This window comes from Hylobates moloch, unplaced genomic scaffold, assembly GCF_009828535.3.
Source record: "Hylobates moloch isolate HMO894 unplaced genomic scaffold, HMol_V3 SCAFFOLD_10, whole genome shotgun sequence".
NCBI classification, from domain to species: Eukaryota; Metazoa; Chordata; class Mammalia; order Primates; family Hylobatidae; genus Hylobates; species Hylobates moloch.
This window is the reverse complement of record NW_026652285.1, coordinates 40,344,489-40,370,825: the sequence shown is the minus strand read 5'-3', so window position 1 is coordinate 40,370,825 and position 26,337 is coordinate 40,344,489. Positions and strand designations below refer to the sequence as shown.

At 36.2% G+C, this 26,337-nt stretch overlaps 1 protein-coding gene across 3 annotated transcripts; it reads right to left on the bottom strand.

Annotated features, from left to right (window-relative positions):
• On the bottom strand, positions 1 to 26,337 carry C9orf72 (C9orf72-SMCR8 complex subunit). 3 transcript variants are annotated; one of them, XM_032164217.2, is made up of 11 exons: positions 26,181 to 26,337; positions 19,175 to 19,662; positions 18,028 to 18,087; positions 14,872 to 14,967; positions 14,083 to 14,147; positions 12,716 to 12,788; positions 10,841 to 10,957; positions 8,589 to 8,824; positions 2,700 to 2,757; positions 595 to 704; positions 1 to 477 (listed from the first exon to the last, which is right to left on the bottom strand). In XM_032164217.2, exons 2-11 carry the CDS (start codon positions 19,616 to 19,618, stop codon positions 291 to 293), a joined length of 1,446 nt encoding a protein of 481 aa, XP_032020108.1. In that variant the 5' UTR covers positions 19,619 to 19,662; positions 26,181 to 26,337; the 3' UTR covers positions 1 to 290. The 3 variants fall into 3 exon arrangements, 2 of the variants coding, with proteins under 2 accessions (XP_032020108.1, XP_032020106.1); XM_032164215.2 differs by lacking the exon at positions 26,181 to 26,337 and adding an exon at positions 25,901 to 25,969; XR_004249829.2 differs by lacking the exons at positions 1 to 477; positions 26,181 to 26,337 and adding exons at positions 1,853 to 1,936; positions 25,901 to 25,969 and having other exon boundaries at positions 621 to 704.

Sequence of the window (26,337 nt, the reverse complement as noted above, 5' to 3'; positions counted from 1 at the left end):
TCAAGTTTACATCCTATTATTATATCTTTAAAAGACAGCAATAATATTTATTATATTGTAAACATAGGTCTGTATCCCAAAAGCATAAATCTAGGAAAAGAGACATCCAATGTAATGACGCACCTGACATCCCCTCACAGACTCTTGTGAGAACTGTAGTGTAACTTACTTAACTGCAATTGCTGAGAGCAGAACTCTGGAGTATGATCCAGGGGAACGTTTCCCCACACCACTGAGCTACTTTAGCAGTGATCATGATTGTGATGGAATAGGCTTATTAAGTTACACATTTAAAAAGTCATTAGAACATCTCGTTCTTGCACACTAGTGTAGAAAGGTCTTCCAAAAATAAAAGAGTGTAGGCCTGGTTTAATTTTCTCAGCCAGAGCCATTATTATGTTAAGATCGCCCTCTGCTGTTAAATCAAGGTCTATCTTCAGGTTCCGAAGAGATTTAAAGGGTTTTTTTCCCTTCTGCCTAAAAATAATGAAAAAAAAAAAAAAGCGCAAAAATTATGATACAGAAAATGTACAAAGGAAACAAAACAAAAAACAATGTACAAAGGTTTGTCTTCCGTGTAGGAGTTTTACTCACGTATCGTCTTCTATATATTTTATTAGTGTCAAGGCTTTTCTGTGAAGGACAAGTAGAAACTGTGCAAGGAAAGTACTCCTGAGAGATAAGCCAGGTTTCAGTTGAAAGACCTGAAGGGAGAGGAACCATTTCAATACACGATTTGCTCGCATCCTACTCGTACAGCAGTTTCTATGACAGTGTTGACAGTGCTTGGCACACAATACACACAATACACACTAAACATCCCCTTAACCATTTCCACTGATGCCCCTTAACAGGAGTGTGGTATAGAAGCACTGGGTGTAGGAACAATCTGATTTTGTTTGTTTTTTTTTTTTTGAGACGGAGTCTAGCTCTCTCACCAGGCTAAAGTGCAGTGGCGCAATCTTGACTCACTGCAACCTCCACGTCCCGGGTTCAAGCGATTCTCCTGCCTCAGCCTCCCAAGTAGCTGGGATTACAGGCACACGCTGCCATGCCCAGCTAATTTTTGTATACTTAGTAGAGACGGGGTTTCATCATGTTGGCAGGATGGTCTCAATCTCCTGACCTCGTGATCCACCCACCTCGGCCTCCTAAAGTGCTGGGATTACAGGCTTAAGCCACCACGCCCAGCCACTCTGACAGTTTTTTGAAGTTTTCTAATTTATCTTTAAAAATGCATTCAAATTTTGCATTCTATTTCAGAATACATCCATGTTTACTTCACTATTAAAACTCATATGTAAGTTATTTCATATTACTTAATTTTTTCTGCCCAAATCTTCAAAGAACATTGAAGCTCCTAGAAGATGAGCCTATGGTTTTGAGACATTCATATACCTGTACTTTTGCAGAGGGTGGAGTGGGTAGGTAGGAGTAGAATGTGTGCATGTGATGAGGTGGAGTGTGGGAGGGATTTTATTTCAGCTTGAGAAGCATGAAATTCCAGGCCTACGAATTTTCCTTGAACTTATGCAATATATCACAGACCACATAGATCCAATCCAAAATTTCTAGTAAACATAAGGATCTCATTATTTCAAAGCTTTATCTATGACACAGTTTCCTGGCCTGATCCCCAGAATGTTATTACAACAAAATCGTAATAGATTAAGAAATAAGTTCCATATAATCTACAATTTCCTTCAACTGTGTAATTAAGTAGATATTTTTTAAAAGAATGAAACAATAAAGATGTTATCATTTAAATAAGTACACTATATTTTAAAAATATTTTTGACTCAATTCAGGCAAATAAACAACCTCCCTTTCTCAAAAAAAAAAAAAAACTTACTTGAGTTATAGGTTAATGCTTGAATTAAAATGTTTGTTGTTTGAAGTATGGAATGCTGCATCCTTAATTGTTAATATACAGGCTCTTCCCCATTAATAAATCGAAAGGAAAAATCATTTAGACACTTTAGAAAGACCAGACACTACAAAAAGCACCTAATAAAACAGATTAGGACTTAATTCTTAATTCTATCATGTTTTATATATGTTAAAAATATATAAAAAATATATTATACCCTATTTGTCAGAGTATATGTTATATATTTTACATATCATATATAACATATACTCCACATAATAGGGTTTTAAGTTTATAACTTTTTTAAATATATAAACATATATATATATATATATATCCTACAGTGTTGGTAATATGTATATACACTTGTACTATATACACACACATACACATATATACTTGTACTACATATATAGTACAAGCATTGTAGCATAAATATATATATATATTATATCTGTAAAAGCTAACTCAGATTTCACTTTGATACATGTAAACCATGAATTCTATGTTTCAAAAAACAGTAGCTGTGGTCAAGTTTATATCTTATTATTATATCTTTAAAAGATAGCAATAATATTTATTATGTTGTAAACAAAGGTCTGAATTTCCGAAGCATAAATCTAGGACAAGAGGCATCCAATGTAATGATGCACTTGACATCCCCTCACAGACTCTTCTGAGAACTGTAGTGTAACTAACTTAACTGCAACTGTGGAGCAGAACTCTGGGGCATGATCCAGGGGAATATATATATAAAACAGGCATTGTAGGATATATTAAAAATGAAAACATATCATTTCACTCTGACAATCTCAAGTTCAACATTTACCTGATCCAGGAAGGCTTTCACTAGAGTGTCTCTGTGTAAGACATCTTGAAAAACATTCCTGAAGAAAAGAAGGAAATGAAGAAAAGAAAAAAGTTCAAATGTTGAAATGGCTATATAATGCTACTTTCCACAATCCCTCACTTAAGCCAACATTTTAAGTTCTTATAAATTGATATTACATATAAACATATTTGTAAGAATATAGATGTATATATTTGGAGATACAAAATATACGTTCATTTATTTACTCAAGGATATATTTACATTTTACTGGTATTTGTCAGGCTAATATGCAATTTTTCTCTAAAGAATATAAGCAGTCCCCAATAAGGGTATGTATGTATCTATCAATCTATTTTAGTACTCTCATCTTTTAAAAAAAGTAGAGACACTTAGGCAATTAATAAATAAAACTGCCAATTCTTGCCATCTCAAAAGCAAAACAAACAAACAAAAAAAACCAGCAACAAAAATAAACCACCACCATCAAAAACGAAAACAAACCAAAAAATGTGAAGAGAAATTTGAGTGAGATTAGAGAACACACTCTGATGATTGTCCACTGGGTTTGCCTCAACAAGCCCACCATCTGTAAGTAACATGAACCAGCTATCCAAGAAAGTACTACCTACCTTGGCAACGACCAGAGTGAGAAGTAGCAATATAATGGCCACTTAAAATAACGTGTGCCTAACACAGCACCTAAGATATAGTAGGTGCTAAAGCAAACACACAAACAAACAGGACTATTTATTCCCTTCCTAGGCCCCACCTCCCTTTCATCTTTTCTCTTCCATTTTCCCTAGGTTCTATTCAGGCCAGAGGGGTAAGAGAACATTTAATAAGAGAAGGAGATTTTAACTGAAAGTGGTAGGGATCATCCTATACCTGACCAGTGGCAAAAAAAGAGAATGGGTGTGTGCAGAAGCAAACAGGAAGGTAGTTCAAGTTTCCTAATCTTAAGAAATGAGTGTACCACACTACAGAAGAAAGAAACTGTAAAGGGGAAAAATACCAGCATTTCATCATTATTGACTGGGCACTGATACTGCCCCTCCTTGGGCTCTGGAAAAAGAATAAGGCTTATATTTCAGTCAAGTGGCCTTATTATACCTGTTCCACTGAATGAGTATCTTAATCCTAAGTGAATTAGATGAAGCAAGGTGTTAAAAAAGAACATTTCCATTTGTTTGTGTCATCTCTGATTTCTATCAGCAGTGTTTTGTAATTCTCGTAGAGATCGTTCACCTCCTTGGTTAGCTGGATTCCTAGGTATTTTATTCTTTTTGCAGCTATTGTGAATGGGACTGTGTTCTTGATTTTGCTCTCACTTTGGAAGGTGTTGGAGTATAGAGAATGCTAAAACTTTGCTGAAATTTTTAACAGATTTAGGAGATTCTGGGTAGACACTATGGGATTTTCTAGGTACAGAATTATACTGCCTGCAAACAGAAATAGTTTGACTTCTTCTCTTCCTATCTGAATGTCTTTTCTTTCTTTCTCTTTCCTGATTGCTCTGGCTAGGACTTCCAGAACTATGCTGAAAAGGAGTGGAGACAGTGGGCATCCTTGTCTTGTTACAGTTCTCAAGGAGAATACTTCCAGCTTTTGCCCATTTGGTAAGATACTGGCTGTGGGTCTGTCATGGATGGTTTTTATTTTTTGAGTCATGTTCCTTCAATGCCTAGTTTGTTTAGGATTGTTTTTGATTTTTCTTTTTGAGACAGGGTCTCACTCCATTGCCCAGGCTGGAGTGCAGTGGCATAATCTCAGCTCGCTGCAACCTCTGCCTTCTCGGCGCAAACAATCCTCCCACCTCAACCTCCTGAGTAGCTGGGACTATAGGTGCATGCCACCATACCAAGCTAATTTTTTTTTTTTTTTTTTTTGTAGAGATGGGGTTTCACCATGCTGCCTAGGCTGGTCTTGAACAACTGGGCTTAAGAGATACACCCGCCTTGGCCTCCCAAAGTGCTGGGATTACAGGTGTGACTCACTACACCTGACCTACTGAAGGTTTTTAATATGAAGGATGTTAAATTTTATTGACAACCTTTTCCCCAGCTATTGAGATAATCTTGTGGTTTTTGTTTTTAGCTCTGTTTATGTGATGAATCACACTTATTGATGTATGTTGAACCAACCTTGCATCCCAGGGATAAAGCCTACTTGATCAAAGTAGATCAGCTTTTTGATGTGCTACTGGATTTGGTTTGCTAGTATTTTGTTGAGGATTTTTGCATCTATATTCATCAAGGATATTGGCCTGAAGTTTTCTTTTTTCTGTTGTGTCTCTGCCAGGTTTTGGTATCAGAATGATGCTGGCCTTATTAGGGAAGAGTTCGTCCTCCTCAATTTTTTGGAACAGATTAAGTAGGAATAATACCAGCTTTTCTTTATACATCAGGTATAAAGAGATGACACAAAACACATGGAAAAACATTCCATGTTCATAGATAGGAAGAATTAATATTGTTAAAATGGCCATACTGCCCAAAGCAATCTACAGATTCAATGCTATTCCTCTAAACTACCAATGACATCCTTCACAAAACCAGAAAAAACTATTTTAAAATTAATATGGAACCAAAAAGGAGCCCAAATAGCCAAAGCAATCCTAAGCAAAAAGAACAAAGCTGGAGGCATCACATTAGCCAACTTTATACTAAAAGGCTATAGGAACGTGGACAGCAGGGTACTGGTATAAAAACAGATACATAGACCAATGAGGAATAGAAAGCCGAGAAATAAAGCCACACACCTACAACCATCTGATCGTCAACAAAGTTGACAAAAACAAGCAATGGAGAAAGGACTCCGTATTCAATAAATAGTGCTGGGATAATTGCTAGCCATAGGAATTAGAGTGAAACTGGACCCCTTCCTTGTACCATTTGCAAAAATCAACTCAAGATGGATTAAAGACATAAATGTAAAATCTAAAATTGTAAAAACCCTGGAAGACAACCTAGGAAATACCATTCTGGACGTAGGCCCTGGCACAGATTTTATGATGAAGACGCCAAAAGCAACTGCAACAAAAACAAACACAAATGGGACCTAACGAGCTCCTGTATGGCAAAAGAAACTATCAACAGAGTAAAAGACAACCTACACAATGGGAGAAAAATATCTGCAAACCATGTATCCGACAAAGGGATATGCAGGATCTGGAAGGAACTTAAACTAATTAACGAGCAAAAACCAACCCACCCCACTACAAACTGGACAAAGGACATGAACATTTTTCAGAAGAATATATACACACAGCTAAAAAGCATATGAAAAAATGCTCAGTATCACTAATAATTAGAGAATTGCAAATCAATTCTCTAGGAATGGCTATTATTAAAAAGTCAAAAAATCACAGATGTTGGCAAGGTTGTGGAGAAAAAGGAACACTTATACACTGCTGGTGGGACTGTAAATTAGTTTAGCTATTGTGAAAAGCAGTTTGAAGATTTCTCAAATAACTTAAAATAGAACTACCATTCACCCTAGCAACCCCATTATTCTGTATATACCTAAAGGAATGCAAATTGTTCTACCATAAAGACGCATGCATGTGTATGTTCATCACAGCACTATTCATGATAGCAAAGACAGGGAATCAACCTAAATACCTATCAATGGTAGACTGGATAAAGAAAATGTGATACATATACACCATGGAATACTATGCAGCCATAAAAAGCAGATGGAGCTAGAGGCCATTATCCTAAACTAATCCAGGAACAGAAAACCAAATACCGCATGTTCTCACTTCTAAGTGGGAGCTAAACACTGAGTACACATGGACACAAAGAAGGAAACAACACCACCAGTGCCTACTTGAGGGTGGGAGAAGGGTGAGGATCAAAAAACTACCTATTGGGTACTATGCTTATTACCTGGGTAATGAAACCATCTGTACACCAAACCCTCATGACACGCAATTTACCTCTATAACAAATCTGCACATGTACACATGAACCTAAAATAAAAGTTAAAAAAAAATTTCCAGTGACCAATTTTTCATGTATTGGCAATGACTTGAATTATTTTAAAAAGTTAAAATTAAAAGTAACAAACGAAATTAACATGTAAAAACATATACTTAAAAGTAAAATGAGTCTATGACAATAGACTTAACAACACACAATCTAGTGGCTGAAAATACTATTTTTTGGACAATTTTATGTTTAGAAAATTTAGAGCTGGATGCAAAATTTAAAAATTCAGGGTACTATTTTGTCATGATCAGCAAAATGAGAATAGCTGTCTAATTGTACTTTGTCAAATCAGCAAAACATAGCTGGCTAAAAATGATTAAGAAATGTTAAAATACACATACGTCCTCTAAAAAACAAAACAAAAATACCAAATGGTTGCAAACCCATTCTGCAGTTCACTAAATTTCCTCAAAAAAGCTCCCAAGCAACCAATCAAAAAACGGAAAAAATTCTAAGCACTTAGGAAAAAAGGAAATGTTTCAAGGCACAGATTAATTAGAAAACTTCCACATGTCTACCAAAATTTACCAATATATAAAAACTTACTGACATGGAATTTCAGTTTGACCAATTCATTTTCTAAAACAATTCCCCTACTACTTTCTCAAGAACCAATAAAAACTCTGGAGAACTAGGAAAAAATGGGTCCTATATTAAGTCATCTTTCTGCACCTTGAGATATATAAGGCTGGGGGCCGTTGAACAAGATGTTCCTATTCTATGCTTTTGGTTAACACTTAGTGTGTAATTACTGGTGCTCCACATGTCTGTTACCTAAGCTCAAACTGATTCTGTAGATACACAGGTCAGGCTGGTTTGCCCCAATTTTTCTATTGCCTTACACACTTAGACCTGGGTTATTACAGTTAACACTTACTGTTACCTTCTATGTGCCAGGCATTATTGCAAGCACTATTTTTTTTTTTTTTTTAAATAAGACAGAGTCTCGTTGTCCCCCAGGCTGGAGTACACTGGCACATCATAACTCCCTGTAACCTCAAACTCCTGGGCTCAAAAGATCCTCCTGCCTCAGCTTTCTCAATAGCTAGGATTACAAGCACACAGAAACACATTCCAATAATTCTTTTTTATTTTTTGTAGAGATGGGGTTTCACTATGTTGCCCAGGCTGGTCCGGAACTCCTGGCCTCAAGTGATCCGCCTGCCTTGGACTCCCAAAGCTCTGTTCTTATAGGCATGAGCTACTGTGCCTTTTTTCAACTGATAAAAGAGAACCACAAAAGTATGCTATAATTCTTTTCCTGATTTCAGAACATCATTTAAGTGTTTACTTAGGGTTTTAGGATTATAGATTATCATCATTTTTTTTTCAAGTTGGGTCCATGCTCAACAATTAATTATCATTACTTTTCTTTTTGAATTTACTGATCAGACTTTTCTTTTTAAATAAGAAGTGAATAACAATATAAAATGCAAAGTAAAAGAATGTTCTATTAATATATTTTAACAGTGTTGCAGTATTTTATATTCATATGTCAAGAAAAAAAAGACTTAGAATTACTTCTTTGGTTTTGTTAATAAGTCCGTTCAATAACTGTTATACAATAGACTATATACAATGTAGGGGCTGGGGCTGTCTGGTTGGCCACTATTAAGCCCAGTACCTAGAACAGTGCCTAGGAGCTCAATATATATTTATTAAATAAATAGTTAAATATTTACTTTAAGGGTTAATCTTACCTATTTTAGGGTAAACACAATTGTATGGAAAAAGAAGAACATTTAAGAAAAAAATGCTTGATTAAATGTTTCTTCAAGCATAATTCTGCTGGTAATCTTTCTTTCTTTTTAAATGCAACTTCTGTTTTGTTTTTATTCATAAAAGACACAATTTCATATTGCTTGACTACAGTACCAGCAGGCAGAGCATTACGTACAAATCAGGAGTAAAGCTTTCGTCAGTGTAGATGATCGTATCCTGAGCCATGTCTTCTTCTGAAGTGGCTCTCCAGAAGGCTGTCAGCTCGGATCTCATGTATCTACGCTGATTATAAATATGTTCATGACAGGGTGGCATCTGCTTCACAGTATTGACATCCACATCTATGTGTGTGGTGGGATATGGAGCGTACATGACTTGCCGGAAAGGCAGCACGAAGCTTCCAGTTGAATCCTGTCAAAATAAAAGGAAAATTTACTGTCTTACATGCCAAACGATATGAATAATTGTTTTTTAATTTTAAAAAATGATCTTTGATTTAGCAAATCCATCTCTAAAAATTTATCCTAAGAAATTATTCATGAGAGGTTGGGCGCAGTGGCTCAAGCCTGTAATCCTAGCACTTTGGGAGGCCGAGGTGGGTGGATCATGACGTCAGGAGTTCAAGACCATCCTGGCCAACATAGTGAAACCCTGTCTCTACTAAAAATACAAAAAAATTAGCGGGGCATGGTGGCGTGCACCTGTAGTCCCAGCTACTCGGGAGGCTGAGACAGGAGAATGGCGTGAACCCGGGAGGCGGAGCTTGCAGTGAGCTGAGATCACACCACTGCACTCCAGCCTGGGGGACAGAGCCAGACTCTGTCTCCAAAAAAAAAAAAAGAAGAAATTATTCATGAGTGTGTGCAAAGTTTTAGTGACAGAAGTGTTCAGTATAGCATTGGTTTCAATAGCAAAACATCAGAACAACCTAAGCATCCAAAGGAAGTGGTTAAGTAAATAAAAATGAATTTATTATTTCGCATCTAAAGACGAAGTTGTTGAAGTTTGTGTTGATATTCAAAGAGGCTTAGAATCTGCTGTGAAAAAAGCAGATTAGAACATGGAGAGATGATCCAGCGGGGGTGGGAGTCTTAAAGAAAATACATGCAAAAGGGAAAAAAAGACTAGAAAGAGATATACCAAATATTAACAGTGGGTATTCACTGGATTTGAAATTACAAGTGTCTTTTAATTTCTTAATTATTCTATGCATCTCAATGAATATGTATTTTTATAAAACAAATTTACTTCTTTCCTAATCAGTTGGGGTAGCCAGTTACCATGTAATAATAACCTACTGCGTATGAGGTACTGTGCCATATACTATGAACAGAACAGAAGAAAGAGGCTATTTCCATTTTTTCACTATTATAATGCTGTGATAATCATCTTTGTATAATGTGAAAGGTATTTTCTGGAAAACTATATAATTTGTATTTGCATGGAGAACTATTAAATATTTTTTCATTAGATCATAGTTTTGAAATTTCCTCTAGGCATCTGCTATAGGTCCCTTTCAGAGCTAAAATTAAATAATTAAATGAGAGGGTGCTGAGGAAACAAAAGTATTAAGCACTTTATTATGCCTTTAACAGGAGAAGTTCTAATTTACAGATATGTATAACTCAAATAGAAACTATGTTTCCTTTAACTAGTTTCTATATTTAAATACTATCATTCTGAGTTCATAGCAGTACATTATTGAAAAGCACAAAAGCCTAATATAACTTGTATTTGCAACAATTTTTAGATTTTTTTATTTCATTTTGCTGTGGCTACATCCTCAAGAAAGTAGTCACTATGAGACAATCACATAACCATTAGGAAAGCTATTTCTTCACGTCTTGGGACTATAATTGAAATAACAATAATAGATTCAACAAGGTGAACAACTTTCTTCCCTTTAATTATTGTAAATAATTGCTAATTTACATTTCTCTGTTTTGCTCCCTGAACAGTAGACTCAAATAAAAGAAAAACACAAATTTTTTCTAATATATATTACATATAGAAATATATATATTTTAGTACACATATATAAGAATTGCTTAAATCCTATATGCTTCTTGGAGATGTTTTAAAATTTTTTTCAATAAAATTCGAATCTATTTAGTTAAAAAGAAATGATCTTATTTTAGATGTGCAACCTGATTTAAGCACGTGTTAAAAAAAAAAAAATCCTGAGGCTAGACATGTAGGAACAGGGACCCACCTGGAACACAAAGGGTATTCTATGGTGTTTCACTGATGATACTAACTATACATCCATAAGACATATAGTCTATGCGCAGAACTGTGTAAAGGAAGTCAGTTCTTGGGCATGTCAATATGAGATACATTAAATGCTAATATTTAAGATTTGTCTATAAAGAGTCTCAAAAATGATTTTAGAAAAGTGGTTTCACTTGTGATAAGCAGAAACTATACCTTTAGCAGGCCTTGTACAAAGAGTCCTGACTCATATTTAAATGATGATTCTGCTTCACATAACCTGGAGCATTTTCTCTCTGCTGGAGTCAGAAAAAGGCATAATGTTCTGACTATCTATAAAAGAAAAGATTTTAGCATTAAAATATGAAGTAAAAAGACCACTGATTTGCTTAAGAAAGATATCTGAAATTTTAATTGTTATTATCAATAAAACATATCCTAAGAAATAAGTATTCTTTAGTCACCTGGAATCCATGGGATGTAACAGTTGTTGCTTAAAACAGGGATTCTGTGGTCAAATAAATTTAGAAAATGCTTGGTAAATTTAATGTATGGCATCTCAAAACCTTTAACATTTGGGTAATACTGTGACTCTTCAGGTGAATTATATAATATGCAGACTTTCTCAGACTTATTTGACCATGGAACCTTTATAGCTTCTGTTTAGTGGGTCAACATGTGAAATTCGTTGTAAGAAATATCAAAGAATGTTCAGATCCTCCAATAAGAAGAGAATTTGAATTAATTATTGAATTAATTGAATCAATTATTCAATTATTGAATTAATTGAATCAATTATTCAATTATTCAATAATTGAATTCAATTATTCAAATTATTGAATTATTGAATCAATTAATTATTGAATTTGATTTAAAATAAGCAGGTCATTGGGTGGGGTTTAGAAATCTGATTCTAATAATATTTGACCTACAGCTCTATTAGGAAAAATAAAAAGGCATGTCACTATCTTGAAATTCAAACCATATCCAGAGTTATTATGTTAAAGCAGTGGTTTTCAACCTAGAGTGGTGGCAACTTCTTTCTCAAATTAAAACAAGATAAAAGGTAAGCTATTCTGCCTCAAGAGGATGGAGGATGGGAAAAATGTTAAAAACAAAACAAAACAAAACAAAACAAACAATCCCAACTATGGAGCCTTTCTCCCTTCATAAAGCAGCTCGGCAGTCCCTCTGTGCAACTAAGGCTTTGGAGGTCACAGATGGAAAGCCACCTGTTCGAGGTAACAGAAGGAATAAGATCACTAGTCTGTAGATGCAATATAATGACAGAGGTATAATAAGCTTTCATAAATGGTTATATGAGAAATATAATTTTGATAAATTAAGGCTTATGTAAATATACAAAATAGCTGATTACAGAAAAAATAAATTATGAATATCTTTGTAAAGTAAATAATCATTTCCAACGTATTTCCTATGCAAAACTTTTTTAAAAAATTAGGTTTGCTAAAATTGAAAGATACACGTACTTATCTCTGAACTCTTTCTAACTAATGGTCAGTGAAGAAAAGTTCAAAATCCTTTAGTTTATTAGCTAATGCGTGGAAATGTAACTGTTCATTAATCCTTTATTAACTCAAGTAGCACTGAAGGAAAGGGTCAGAAACATTACCAAATAAAGTATAATCATCAATGACCACTTAATCCCAATACCTCCCTAGGAGGGACAGATTTAGAAGGAAGCCAAGACAATGAAATCAAGATGAATAAACAAATAACATTTCTTCGGAACTAGTACCAAAAGTACATGACTACCTTCAGATTTGCTGAAGATTGGGAAACAGAAGAGTAATTTTTTTTTAAATATCTGATTTTAATATATTCTCAAAACCATTTATACACAACTGACACTGGTATTTACGAGCTATCAAAATAAACTGATAAATGATTCCTATTCAGTTTATTTCAAACTCACTGTTGCCACAAGGTGTCTTAGCAATTTGATGAGATTACATTGCCTCCTTATACTGTTAGATCATTTTAATTGCAACCTAGCATTTAAATGACAATCCATGATATATCATCAGTCTTAAAGAGTCAAATCATTTGCTAGATTATAAAATAAACTACCTTATTTACTTTCTCTGCACTGCTACCTACTACAACGGAACAGCCACAGGTTTGCAAGTGTGAGCTGATGGCACTGTAAGTTAAAGAAAACAGATTAAAAACATTGCCTATAAAACAATTTAACAAACTAAAAACAAAAAAAAGTAGGTGAGCTCTTCAAATAACTCAGAATAGCTTTACATGATAAACACCAAAGCTATAAGCATAATGTTATCTTTTATTTGTATAGGAACCTACATTTTCTAGAGACCTTTCACATAAATTTTCTTATTGAGCCTTAGAACAGCACAAGTAGTTAGTAAAATATCATTTAATTAATGTATTTATTTATTGAAATACCATCATTTTATAGCTGAAGAAATTGACAAGTAGAGAGATTAAGTGACTTACTTAAAGTCAAATGGGATTTAAAATGATGTATGAAAGGCTAACACTGAACAGATACAGGACTAAAGTGCTTCTGATTCAAGCCATTAAGACTCTTAGGTTAAACACACTCATGCCTCTGATAGTCCATCATGAGCCTAAAGGAAAAGACTGTGAACATAAAAGTGAATACTTCATCCTTTTACTTCTCTTTTTTTAAAAGTAAAATTTCATTAAAATCTGCAACTGTGAAGAAACATTAAAACAGAATATAAGATAATACATGTAAAGCACCTAGTAAAGGAACTAACATGTAGGCACTCAACAAATATTGGCTGTTTCTAGAAGAAATGTAAACAGGAAACGTTAGCTATTAGTTATTATTAAGTGTTTTTATGTTCCAGGCACTGTTCTAAGTGCTTTATATTATTTATCTTACTCAATGCTTAAAACAACCCTATACATTAGGTACTATTACTATTATTGTCATTTTACAGATGAGGAAATAGGTGTACAGAGAATTCAGGTACCTTGTCCATGGGTACACAGCATTAACCCAGGGAGTCTGGTTTAAGGGCACAAACTCTTAAGGACTAAACTCCACTGCTGGATGGAAAAACATCAATATAAATATGAATAATTTTGTTCTAGGCCTAAATAACTTAAGTTAATCTATAGTACAACTTAATTTGAAAGGGTTCTTTTAGCTTTAATGAGAAGTAAAACGAGAAACCAGAATCAAGCAAGGCGCCATGATTTCTTGTCTGGGAACTATGGAAACTCAGTTTCTTTAAATAGCAAATGGAATAACACCAAATATATTATAGAAATATAATGAGTGAAAAATAACACAAATTTAAGCAACAGTTCAAATATGCAATGTTGTCCCTAGAACAATCTAGGTAGACAGTCTGCTATTTTCTTTCTTCCAAATCTTGTCATAGGTGAACATAAGATGTGTATCTGCTTCATCCAGCTTTTATGAAAAGAAAAATTCTTACTTGAGAAGAAAGCCTTCATGACAACTGTCACCAATATCATCATCATTGAGTACTGTATCAGCTATCTAAAATGCATCAAAAAATAAAAAAAATTAGTCTGGCTATAACATAGTGTTGAAATAACACTTTTAATATACAAGTTTTCTGAAGTCTGCATTCAACATAACACACTGCCTTCATTTCCGAGAATCAAGACTCCCCATAAAACAATCTCTGTGCACTACCATAAACTTTCAGAAGAACAAATGTGAAAGCTGGTCAGGCAGGTTAAACAATTTTTACAAGAATAACTTCCTCTTCTGAGCTGTCAGAATCAGGAGACTAACCTAAATGACAAAATCAGAAAACAACAGGGATAGTTTCCTAAAGGTATCTCTTAACACTCATCGTATGTGATTCAAAACGTCCTCAACAAATGATTAAAGAAACTAAATTTGTGACTATAAGTAAACTTCCATTAATGGCTACTGCTTTTGCACACAGTTTTGTTTCAAAAGGTACTGCATTAAATATTAATTGCTCCTATAAGAGCTGGGATCCTCCCACTTTTAGGAATTATAAAAGTAGTGAAATGAAGGAAATAAATTTCAAAAATGCCTCTGTTTTGCCATAAAATCCAGGATTTTGTGTGTGCTTATTTGTTAAAGGGGCTAATACTGTATGTGAATAGTATGTATGACAAAGTGCTTAGTATTAAAATTAGAATATTAATAATATACATAATAATACTATAACCCCAAAAAACTGATAAAGGGTATAATTGCTCTCATTTAAAAATATAAAACTTACATCTATTTCTTCAGGAACACTGTGTGATTTCATAGATGAAAGCAGTTCCATTACAGGAATCACTTCTCCAGTAAGCATTGGAATAATACTCTGACCCTGCACAATAAAGTGACATGAAGTGAAGAAAATCACATGAGAGAAGCCGGGCAATAAAAAATAAAAATAACATCAAACAATAACATTCTTTGATGAAAATACTTCATAATTTGTTCAAACACAGTATCAAACAAGTCTACTACGTGTCTAAAGGATTTATACGCAATACAAAGCTTTTATTCTTTCTTTCTTTTTTTTTTTTTTTTTGAGATGGAGTTTTGCTCTTGTTGCCCAGGCTGGAGTGCAATGGCATGATCTCAGCTCACTGCAATCTCTCCTCCCGGGTTCGAGTCACTGTCCTGTCTCAGCCTCCCAAGTAGCTGGGACTATAGGTGTCGCCACCATGCCCGGCTAATTTTTGTATTTTTAGTACAGACGGGGTTTCGCCATGTTGGCCAGGCTGGTGTCAAATTTCTGACCTCAGGTGATCCACCATGCCCAGTCCTAAAACTCACTTTTATTCTTTAGAGAGTATGGAATCATTGGTTTACCGTGTACTGTTATATGCAATGATTAAGTCATCATGCCTCTTTTAGAAAGGATCTCCTTTAAAATTTATTTGAGATAAAAATATTGTTAATTAAAGGTCATCAATATATTTCACATTTAAAAATGAGGAAAACCAAGCACAGAAAGACTTTGAAATCCTTACCAAATAGGTAAGGAAAACTTGAATCAATACCTAACCTCCATATTCATAAGAGTATAATCTACCCAAATGCAAATCAAAACCAGCACATGTATTTTCAGAATCAATAAAACAGAAAAGTTCCCTTTAGAGCTATTTCAAGATAATATTACTACTTACTACATCTTGAAATTGTAATTTTGAAATTTGTAGGTTATAGAATCAAACTGAAAATTCAGTATAACACATCACAAATGTAAAGTGTCTCAAATATGGGTGGTCCCTCATTTATTCACTACCACCACCAGTCTCATCAGTTTTGTGACCAACTTGGGTAAGTAAATTTTTTGAGATATAAATGAAATTGTCAAATGTCTATGAATTTTTAGTGAAACATATTTTTAAATCATACATTATTTAAGATGAATTTAATACTAATTGTTTTTCCTCACTTATTTTATGAAATGATTTTATTCAAAGTCTTCATAAGCATCTTTAAGTTAAAATCTCTGTCAGACCCAGGGCCATTTTTGGAGTAACTTTAACCAGTTTTTCAGAGCCCCATATTATTACGTTGCTTGAGAATTTAAATGTGATGCTACTTCTGGAAGTTTTATCCTAAGCCATATGCCCATTTGCATAATGCTGAAAGTTTTATTTAAAAAAAAAATCATCCTTTAGTAACCTCCAGAACTATTCACTGTTTTTAGTTTTTAAAGTAATAATTATCATGCCTGTTTACAATTACAATTCACACATTCAATCTAACAAGAATAATGACTAGATCCGTGCTAAATTTCCTTCCCTGTGAAGCAATTTTATCAGATGACAGCTACAACTGAAGTTGTTTCAAACTAATGCATCATCCCCAAAGAGTATTGTTCAAAATAAAGTCGTTGTGAGATTTGCAAGAACTCAATCAAAAGGCAACTCCTCCTTTTCAGGAAGAATAATTTTGGGAAAATATTTCCTCTTAGGTTTAAGCATACATAGTATTTCATGCACAGTATCTCAGACATTATCAGTATAAGTGAATGAATAGCCTCACTGAAGCTCAACAACACCAAAAAAAAAAAAAAATCCTACAGGGCTAAATACAGAAGAGGCTCTAAAAGAAAATCTCTCAAGTTTCTGTTCCTCCTTATACTTCTCAAACTTGAACTTCTCAGCAGTAGGATAACATTTTTAAGAAGAGCACTTAAAAGAGAGACCAAAATTCATTAATAGTAGTCAACTTAATTAAACGTTTCTGGTTTGAAAAAACAAAATCCCAATAAAAGCAGAATTTTACTTGGTTCTAAGTTTCCTCATCTTGCGAAGTCTACTTAATTAGTCTACTAATAACTAGTGGGTTAGAGGGTGCTGAAAGTTACCCCATTCCTGGGGACCCTGCTTATTGAACAGCAAATAAGGATTGGGATTCTTTGGGTAAAGGGAAATCTTTTCTTGTTAAGTCAGACCTTTACACAGAATAACTGTCTCTGAACTGGAAAGCTATCTACAAAAGTACAAACACAACAATTTGGTAAAGGAGATCATTGTATTGGGTTCTGTATTATGGCCATGTATTTTCACAAGCTTTTTTTTTTTTAATCACTTTTTTAAAGTATCATCTGTCTCATTCATGCTAAAAAGAAGCAAAGAAAGGCAAAACAGCCATGTTTAAAATATCAGGGTTTTACAAGGAGCATTGAGGGTCACCCACAAGAGGAAATGGAAGTAAAAGTGAAGAACCCTTTCTTCACTGGAGATTCTCCTTCAAAAGAACTTCTCTGCTTTACACTGAAATAGTCTGTACTTAGTTTCTGCAGGGGAAGCCACACCCTTGTAACCATGCTTCTCAAACGCTAGTGTCTGTTCCTCAGGGGCATTCAAAGCCAAGGGATAAACATGGAACATTTTCCTAGAGGAGAGGGTAAGAAATATCATTGACAAATTTTAATATTAAAATAGTTATATCATGGGATAAAATGTAAATTGCATGAGTCTTAAAGATACAACATAAGACTTAAAAGAAATATTGTGTGGACCTGGCCTACACCCCAGACAGATACCTTAGGGGTACATATGCTCTCCTTCTGTTACAGCTACTTCTAGGGAAAAGTTCGAGAAGTAGTACCTTAAAGAACTTATCACAGACAATTTTTTTATTTTTACTATGAACAAGTTATCCAAAATTTATTCTGGACAAACAGAAAAAAAAAGGAGCAAATATTAATTTGTAGATGCAATTATTATTTTCCTTTGTTTACTGATTTAACTCTTCGGGTTTAAGATATGGAAATCTTCCTCCAGTTTATTCTGTACACCTCCATAAAAGCTCCATTAAGGCTTACTCTGTATGTCTCTAAGGCCTTGACAAATGTAGCCATCAACCTTATACAGATACATTCCATGAGAAAAACATTTGACAGTATGCAATCTGCATATACCTGATCTTCCATTCTCTCTGTGCCTTCTAAGATAATCTTCTGGACATTTTCTTGTCTTTCCTGAGCAAGAGAAAATTTATTTAAAAAAACAACCCACAACATTTTGATACTTGCTTATTTTTCAATAGACATGTTCTTGTGTAGCAATTTAGTTCACAAGAAAAATACTTTCTACTTTAGGGAAAAAATGGGGGCAGGGGTAGGAAATTAACCCAACAAATGCATGTTCTCATAAACAATACAAAATAAAATCAAAACAACCTTTATTCGGCAGTGAAAAAAAAGGAACTTCACAGAAAACAGTCAATGTAACATCTGCATAGTTTCAAAAAGGAAAAGAATGACTTGCACTTTTCAAATTAAACATTATGATGTTGTTTAAAAGATTCTCCTGATTTTAAGAGTTTCATAATGTGAGAAAAAAGGAAGTAAGCCTGCAAACATAGTAAAAATTTATTCTTTTAAAAGATATTATTTTTCCTTACTATTGGGCAAAAGCCTTTTAAAATTGGTAATGCTTAACGGACTTTCAGGTTAGTATCAAACTGGAACACAGGAAGGAGAATTCAATGTGTTCTTTAGATATACCAAAACTATACTGAAATGTAAATACTATTATATATTCAACTACAGGATTTAGGGGAAAACAATAATTTCTGTAAGATTAAAAGGAATTCTCTTGGGAACCATTCTGTTCAACCTCCTCATTTTATGAACCTGGGAACTTGGCAAAGAGGTTAAAGAGACCAAAGGCTACATGACCAACAGCTTATGAAACTATTATTTTGAACTGTTATACTTACACATAGTAGTAAGTGAAAGACAGAACTGTGCAATGAAAGGGAAACAAAAGGTATTAGAGTCAAAGGCTCCCAAGAAGAATCCAGGATTTAAAAGTTTCTTTATTTGTCTAAGCTTTAGCTTTTCATCTGTAATGTGGAGCTACCATTTCCTACCTTCCACAGTTAATACGAAGATGACAGGTATCAGACCAGATGTATTTGTATCTAATAGGGTAAATGTAAAATAAATAACATCTATTGTTTGATGTTCACTGCATATAATTAAAAACTAAGATTTATATGTATCAGAAAATAAGCTTTCAACAGATAGGTTAACATGATTAATAAGCTGAAAAATCACTTACCTTATGCATCCATATTCTTCCTTTCCGGATTATATGTGTTAATCTATCAACACACACTCTGTGAAGTGGGAGGTAGAAACTAAGTTCTGTCTGTGGAAGTATAATTGACAGTCCATATGTGCTGCGATCCCCATTCCAGTTTCCATCAAAGATTAATGAAACAATAATCACTCCCTTTTCAGACAGGACAAAAAACTTTACATCTATAGCACCACTCTCTGCATTTCGAAGGATTTCTCCATTTAGAGTGTGATTGGCAAGAAAAGTTATTTCTCCATCACTGAGAAGTACCTGTTCTGTCTTTGGAGCCCAGATGTGCCTTACTCTAGGACCAAGAATATTGTCCCAGTAAGCAAAAGTAGCTGCTAATAAAGGTGATTCGCCACTTAAAGCAATCTCTGTCTTGGCAACAGCTGGCGATGGCGGTGGGCAAAGAGTCGACATCACTGCATTCCAACTGTCACATTATCCAAATGCTCCGGAGATATCTAAACAATGATATATAAAACCAATGATTAGGTTCAGCAATTTAAAGATATCCATCAAAACCCCGAATGATTCAGACATATTTGGTTTGTCCTCTTAAGTCAAAGATGTGGAATCCTGTTATCTCCTATCAGGATAAAGACATTCAACTAGCACAGTAGGTGCACATTAAATGTTTGTTGATATGATCATTTTATGAGACATAGTAACTTGTTACTTATATTCAGGGCATACATTTAGAAATTCAAAGAAATAATGAACTAAAAAAAGGGCTTCTTTACACTGATATTAAATGTTACATACTAAAGCTCACAGAATAGACCTGCAGTATTCCCAAATATCCAGTCCATGTGCAATTCTAGTATGACTGGAGATTTGGCCCCTAACCCATAGCAACTAAAAAGGAGGAAAACAGGAAGGGAAAGGCTCAGCTAGAGACTGACACTTGTGGGTTGAATTGAGTCCCCCAAAAAGGTATGCTCAATTCCTAACCCTTGGTGTATGTGAATGTGACCTTATCTAGAAATAAGTGTAATCATGTTAAAATGGGGTCATACTGGATTACAGTGGGGCCTAATCCAATAACTGCTGTGTTTATAAGGAGAGAGATTTGGAGACACAGAGACAAAGGGTAGACAGCCATGTGAAGACAAAAGGCAGATACTGGATTGCTGAAAACTACAAGGTAAGAAAGGAACACTCAGGATTGCTGGTAACCACCAGAAGCCAGGAAGAGGCAAGGAAAGAGTCTTCTCTCTTGAAGATCATGCCCCTGTCAACACTTTGATTTCAGACTTCTAGCTTCTAGAATTGTGAGAGAATAAATTGCTGTTGTTTAAAGCCACTCCGTTTGTGGTGCTTTGTTACAGTAATCTTAGAAAAGTAATACAACACCTACCAACAGAAATACTTTAAAGCTGCGAAAAGGTCAAAAAAAATAAAAATAAAAATAAAGACATGGAAATACCACAAGTCTGGAGCCATAACAAAAAAATGGGCAAACAGTCCTGTATCCTCAGTGAACTCTCTGGTTATGAGACTACTAAAGCCCGATCCTGATGTTTAAAACGACATTGAAATATCCAGACAAAGATACATTTAATATGCTAGCCAAGAAACCAATACAGCATTTTATCATTGCAAAGAGAGTTCTACACTAAATGGCTAGAATTTAAAAGCTTTAGTTATTTAGAACATGTAGAAAACAGAAGGGCTAAATAGGGCCTGTTCAAGCCTTTGAACTTAATGAGAAAACAGTCATGATGAGAAGAGCATAAAAGCTCACATCCAAGACAGAACCCAGGGCTCTTAGTCCCCTTGCTCAACTGGTACATCTTAATCCACATAAACATATCACTCTAAAAAGGTACATCATATGTGATATTAGTGTAAAACAAATCATTCTTGCAAATACAGTTGTGTGCCATGTAACGTTTCAGTCAATGGTAGACTGCATATATGATGGTGGTCCCATTAGATTACAATGGACTTGAAAATATGGTATTGCTTAGTGACACCGTAACCATCATAAGGTCTTAGTACAATTTTGCAAGTTATTTGAAGTATAGCACATACAATTATTACAGTATACAACACTTGATAATAAACTACTATGTTGCTGGTTTATGTATTCACTATACTATGCCTTTTATTGTTATTTTAGAGTGTACTCCTTCTACTTTTTTTTTTAAGTTAAAACAGCCTCAGACAAGTCCTTCAGGAGGTATTCAACAGAAAGCATAGGAGGTGACAGCTGTATGTGTGTTATTGCCCCTAAAAACCTTCCAGTGGGACAAGATGTGGAGGTGGAAGGCAGTGAGCTGGAAGGGAGTGATACTGATGATCCTAATCCTGTCTATGCCTAGGTGAAAGCGTGTGTTTTAGTTTTTAACAAAAACGACTAACAAGTAAAAAAAAAAAAAAAATTAAAAATAGAAAAAAGCTTCTGGAATAAGGATATAAAGAAAAAATATTTTTGTATAGCTATACAATGCATTTGTGTTTCAAGCTAAGTATTTTATAAGTTAAAAAATTAAAAAGTTTACAAAGTTAAAAAGTTATAATTTTTTATTGAAGAAAAACTGTGAAGATAAATTCGGTGTAGCTTCGGCATACCGTGTTTATAAAGTCTACAGTGGTGTACAGTAATGTTCTAGGCCTTCACATTAATTCACCACTCACTCACTGACTCACCCAGAGCAACTTCTAGTCCTGCAAGCTCCATTCGCGGTAAGTGGCCTATACAGGTATACCATTATCTTTTATACCATACTTTTACTGTACCTTTTCTATGTTTGGATATATTGTTGGATATATTTAGATAAATATTTACCACTGTGTTACAACTGTCTATAGTATTCAGTACAGTAACAGCTGTACAGGTTTGTGGCCTAGGAGCAATAGACTATACCATATGGCCTAGGTACATAAAGGCTATACTACCTAGGTTTGTGTAAGTACACTCTATGATGTTTGCATAATGACAAAATCGCCTAATGGTGCATTCCTAAGCAATGTGTGATTGTACCATAATTGAAGACTTGTTATCTAAGACTGAAAGTAAAAAGAACTACAATTTCATCTAAGCAGGTCTAAAACTGTGAAGTCTATAATAATAGCAATACAAGGCAGCTAACAGGCAAACTATGATATACCTATCTTTGCCATATGATTGCTTTGGGAGCTAACATTTGATCTGTAAATGTATGACAAAGTAAACAATTTTACTCAAAGAATTTTATCCGCATCTTGTCAAGAGAGTTCGGTCTGATGGAAAGCACTGACTTCTATTTATAGAGCAATAGATGAGTGCTTTTATCATATTATGAGTAGGCATACAGAGCCTGGCAAAACCGTTAACTCTAAGTATGTACAGAAATGGCTGAACACAAAGACAGTTTTAACACGTGTATTTTTAATTTCAAAAATTCATTTAGGTAATATTTACTTTTAAATATATCAATTTAATAGTCTTAAGAGACAGCACTGGATATAAGCCGTACAGCTTCTTTAAAATATCCACTGTTTTTAATACAATTTAAGCAGTCAGTTTACAATGATCAAATATAGAAATGTAATCTGAATTGAAATGGTAATGACACTACTGCTGTCATAACTAACAACAGCAAACTGGAGGCCAACATAATGAATTAAGTTAACATACAACCATAAAACTGTATTGTAAACATATTTTTCTTTCATTCTTTTAGGTTAAAAAGGTGGATAATCATAAAGGCAATATTACAACTCTAATATTTCATCATTAAACTGAAAATAAAAGTATTTCCTAAAACAGAACTGAGCCCTGGAGCAAAATCCGATTGAATTATAGGGAAACTTTTTACCACGTTGTGAAAATTGAACTATTATACTGCTAGTTACACTCTCACTCCTAACAGAATAAGAAAAAAAAAATGGGCCGGGCATGGTGGATCATGCCTGTTATCCCAGCTCTTTGGTAGGCTGAGGCAGGTGGATCACCTGAGGTCAGGAGTTCAAGACCAGCCTGGCCAACATGGTGAAACCCCACCTCTACTAAAAACACAAAAATTAGCTGGGTGTGGTGGCAGACACCTGTAATCCCAGCTACTCGGGAGGCTGAGGCAGGAGAATCTCTTGAACCCAGGGGGCAAAGAGGCTGCAATGCGCTGAGATGGCTCCAAGGCACTCCAGCCTGGGTGACAGAGAGAGAGACTGTCTCAAAAAAAAAAAAAAAAAAAAAAAAAAAGAATAAGAAAGAAAATGAAGGACAAAAATCGTATACCGAATTGCTTAGTTTTAAATCCTAGCAAAAGAAATAGCCTGGGAAATGAAATGTCACAGAGAAGTATAATCAGGAGAGCTGTACAATGATTTTACTAATACTTGAAGTCATCGTCTTTGGTGAGAAAAATCCATACATGCAAATGCAGTTGAAAAAAATCAGCTCAAAACCAATAGTTGTTTATGTACCTATCTTATGTACATGTAGTGCTGTCTACTCCAGAGAGTTACCAAACATTAGCAGTCTTTTGAGGGAAGCCAAGATTCAAACTGAGAGAGACGGTGGCTTGCTCACAGGGTTGAGAGATTTCCCAATACACTTTCTGGAAATAATCTCATCTATGGAGACATGATTACATTAATTAACATCTGCTAAAACTGTTAGTAGAGTGCTAAGTTTCAGGTTTTGCTTTCTCTTTAAACGTTTGTTAAAAAATCAACCATCTCTTCCCTGATTGGTATTTAGAAAGGTGGTTGGTCCACTGCTATTGCAGTGAAAATTCTCCGATCATAAAGCCCTCACTTCTTGTTTTTTAGACAGGGTCTCGTTTTGTCATCCAGGCTGGAATGCACTGGCAGGATCATAGCTCCCTGTAACTTCAAACTCTTGGGCTCAAATGACCCTCCTGCCTCAGCCTCCCAAGTAGCTAGGACTACAGGTGCACACCACCACGCCCGGCTAAGTTTTTAATTTTTTGTAGAGACAGGGTCTATGTTGCCCAGGTTGAGCTTGAACTCCTGGCTTCAAGTGATCCTCCTGCCTCCGCCTTCCAAAGCTCTGGCATTACAGGTGTAAGCCACCTTCTCCAACCTGGCTCTGGATACTTGTAACCATGCTGTTTATTTTCTCCCAGCCCAAAGTGAAGCAGGATCCTAAACCGTCCACTTTCCACAACAGGAGCTGCCCAGGACCACTTTAAGGACAGTGAACTGTTACAATACCAGAAAGTTCACAACACTTTCTCAATCTTCAACATCAGGAAAGACTGGGAGGTGAAGTTCATATCACTATCTGGCCATTTCTCACAGTTCCAAGTTTCTCAGACAATAGGTAGGCTGACCTAGTCCTCCTGGGAACTACCTAATTAACGTAGAATAGAACCCAAGGGCAGATTTGAAAAACAGAAGTCCTCCTTGGTTTACTTTGTTTCTCTGAAAGCAAATTTTGGAGTGCCAATATAGCCAAACAAAATATTTTATCAACTTCATAAGTTGCTTGTCATTTTTTCCTAGAGCAGATAAATGCTGGCTTAGTGAACAATCTGGAATGTGGTAATTGCTCTCGTTTTTGTTTCAGATGTACTATCAGCATGAAGCAGTTTCCAACTGATTCAGGGTTTTCCTAAAGTGACAGGGTTTGGCAGAGGTGGTGACAACAGTGCCCGTGTCAAATGACACCGTATTTCAAGTATTCTGACTCCAGGTTATTAATATGCCCTATATGATAGTCTTGTTTCTGTGATAGTCACAGATTATGTTAAAAGTTTCCCAAAGTCTGAGAAAAATCATATCTAACAGTATCTCTTTTTTTTTTGATCCTTTGTACAAAGTAGAAGTAATGCCAGACAGATTATGTACCCTTGTTGTGAACAACTGGTGCATGGCAACAGTTTGAATAGGAATTTACCAACTGCCACAACCAGGCAACTACACTCCCAGAGCCCAACAATCTCGATTGCATCTGAAAGGGCCACCCCTCCTGGGAAAGCGCAGGACCTCCCTCCTGTTTCTGAATACAAAGCCTGGTGGTGTTCATCGCGGCCAGATCGACCCAATGTGGACACGGACATGTAATCTGTGCACTTCTTTAGGCAACTGATTACTATCAGTCAAGTGATGCCCAAGTCACAGCAGTCACTTCCTTTAAGCAAGTCTGTGTCATCTCGGAGCTGTGAAGCAACCAGGTCATGTCCCACAGAATGGGGAATACACCGACTTGCATTGCTGCCCTCATATGCAAGTCATCAGCACTCTCTGGAAGCTTGGGCTGAAATTCTGCAGGCGTCTCCACACCCCCATTGCATCCCGCATGATCTCCTCGCCGGCAGGGACCATCTCGGGTTCCTACCGAACCCCGACTTAGTCCGCAGGAGCCGCGCGCCGCCCACCCTCCGGCCTTCCCCCAGGCGAGGCCTCTCGGTACCCGAGACTCCTTTCTCTCGAGCCCGCAGAGGCAACGCTCCCAGCGGGTCCCCGGGAAGGAGACAGCTCGGGTACTGCGGGCGGGAAAGCAAGGAAGAGGCCAAATCCCCATCCCTCGTCCCTGCGCCGCCGCCGCCGCGGGGAAGCCCGGGGCCCGGATGCAGGCAATTCCACCAGTCCTAGAGGCGAAAGCCCAACACCCAGCTTGGGTCAGAGAAATGAGAGGGAAAGTAAAAATGTGTCGAGCTCGGAGGAGAGCCCCCGCTGCTACCCGCGCCTCCTCCCGGCAGCCGAACCCCCAACAGCCACCCGCCAGGTCGCCGCCTCCTCACTCACCCACTCGCCACCGCCTGCGCCTCCGCCGCCGCGGGCGCAGGCACCGCAACCGCAGCCCCAGCCCCGCCCCCGGCCCGCCCCGGCCCCGGGCCCGCCGCGACCACGCCCAGTGCCCGGCCCCTAGCGCGCGCCTCCTGAGTTCCAGAGCTCCCTACGGGCTTCGGTTGTTTCCCTCCTTTTCTTCTGGTTAATGTTTATCAGGTCTTTTCTTGTTCACCTCCAGCGAGTACTGTGAGAGCAAGTAGTGGGGAGAGAGGGTGGGAAAGACAAAAACACACACCTCCTAAACCAACACCTGCTCTAGCTAGACCCCGACCCCAAAGAGAAGGAACCGGGCAGCAGGGACGGCTGACGCACCAAGCGTCATCTTTTACGTGGGCGGAACTTGTGGCTGTTTGACGCACCTCTCTTTCCTAGCGGGACACCGTAGGTTACGT

Excerpts from the sequence above, each read along its gene's own strand:
- C9orf72 (XM_032164217.2), bottom strand. The coding sequence starts at position 19,618 with ATGTCGACTCTTTGCCCACCGCCATCGCCAGCTGTTGCCAAGACAGAG. Across the intron at positions 14,968-18,027 it reads CAGAGAGAATGGAAGATCAG|GGTCAGAGTATTATTCCAAT; the intron begins GTATATGCAGAT and ends TTTATTGTGCAG. Across the intron at positions 12,789-14,082 it reads CATGAAGGCTTTCTTCTCAA|TGCCATCAGCTCACACTTGC; the intron begins GTAAGAATTTTT and ends TTTAACTTACAG.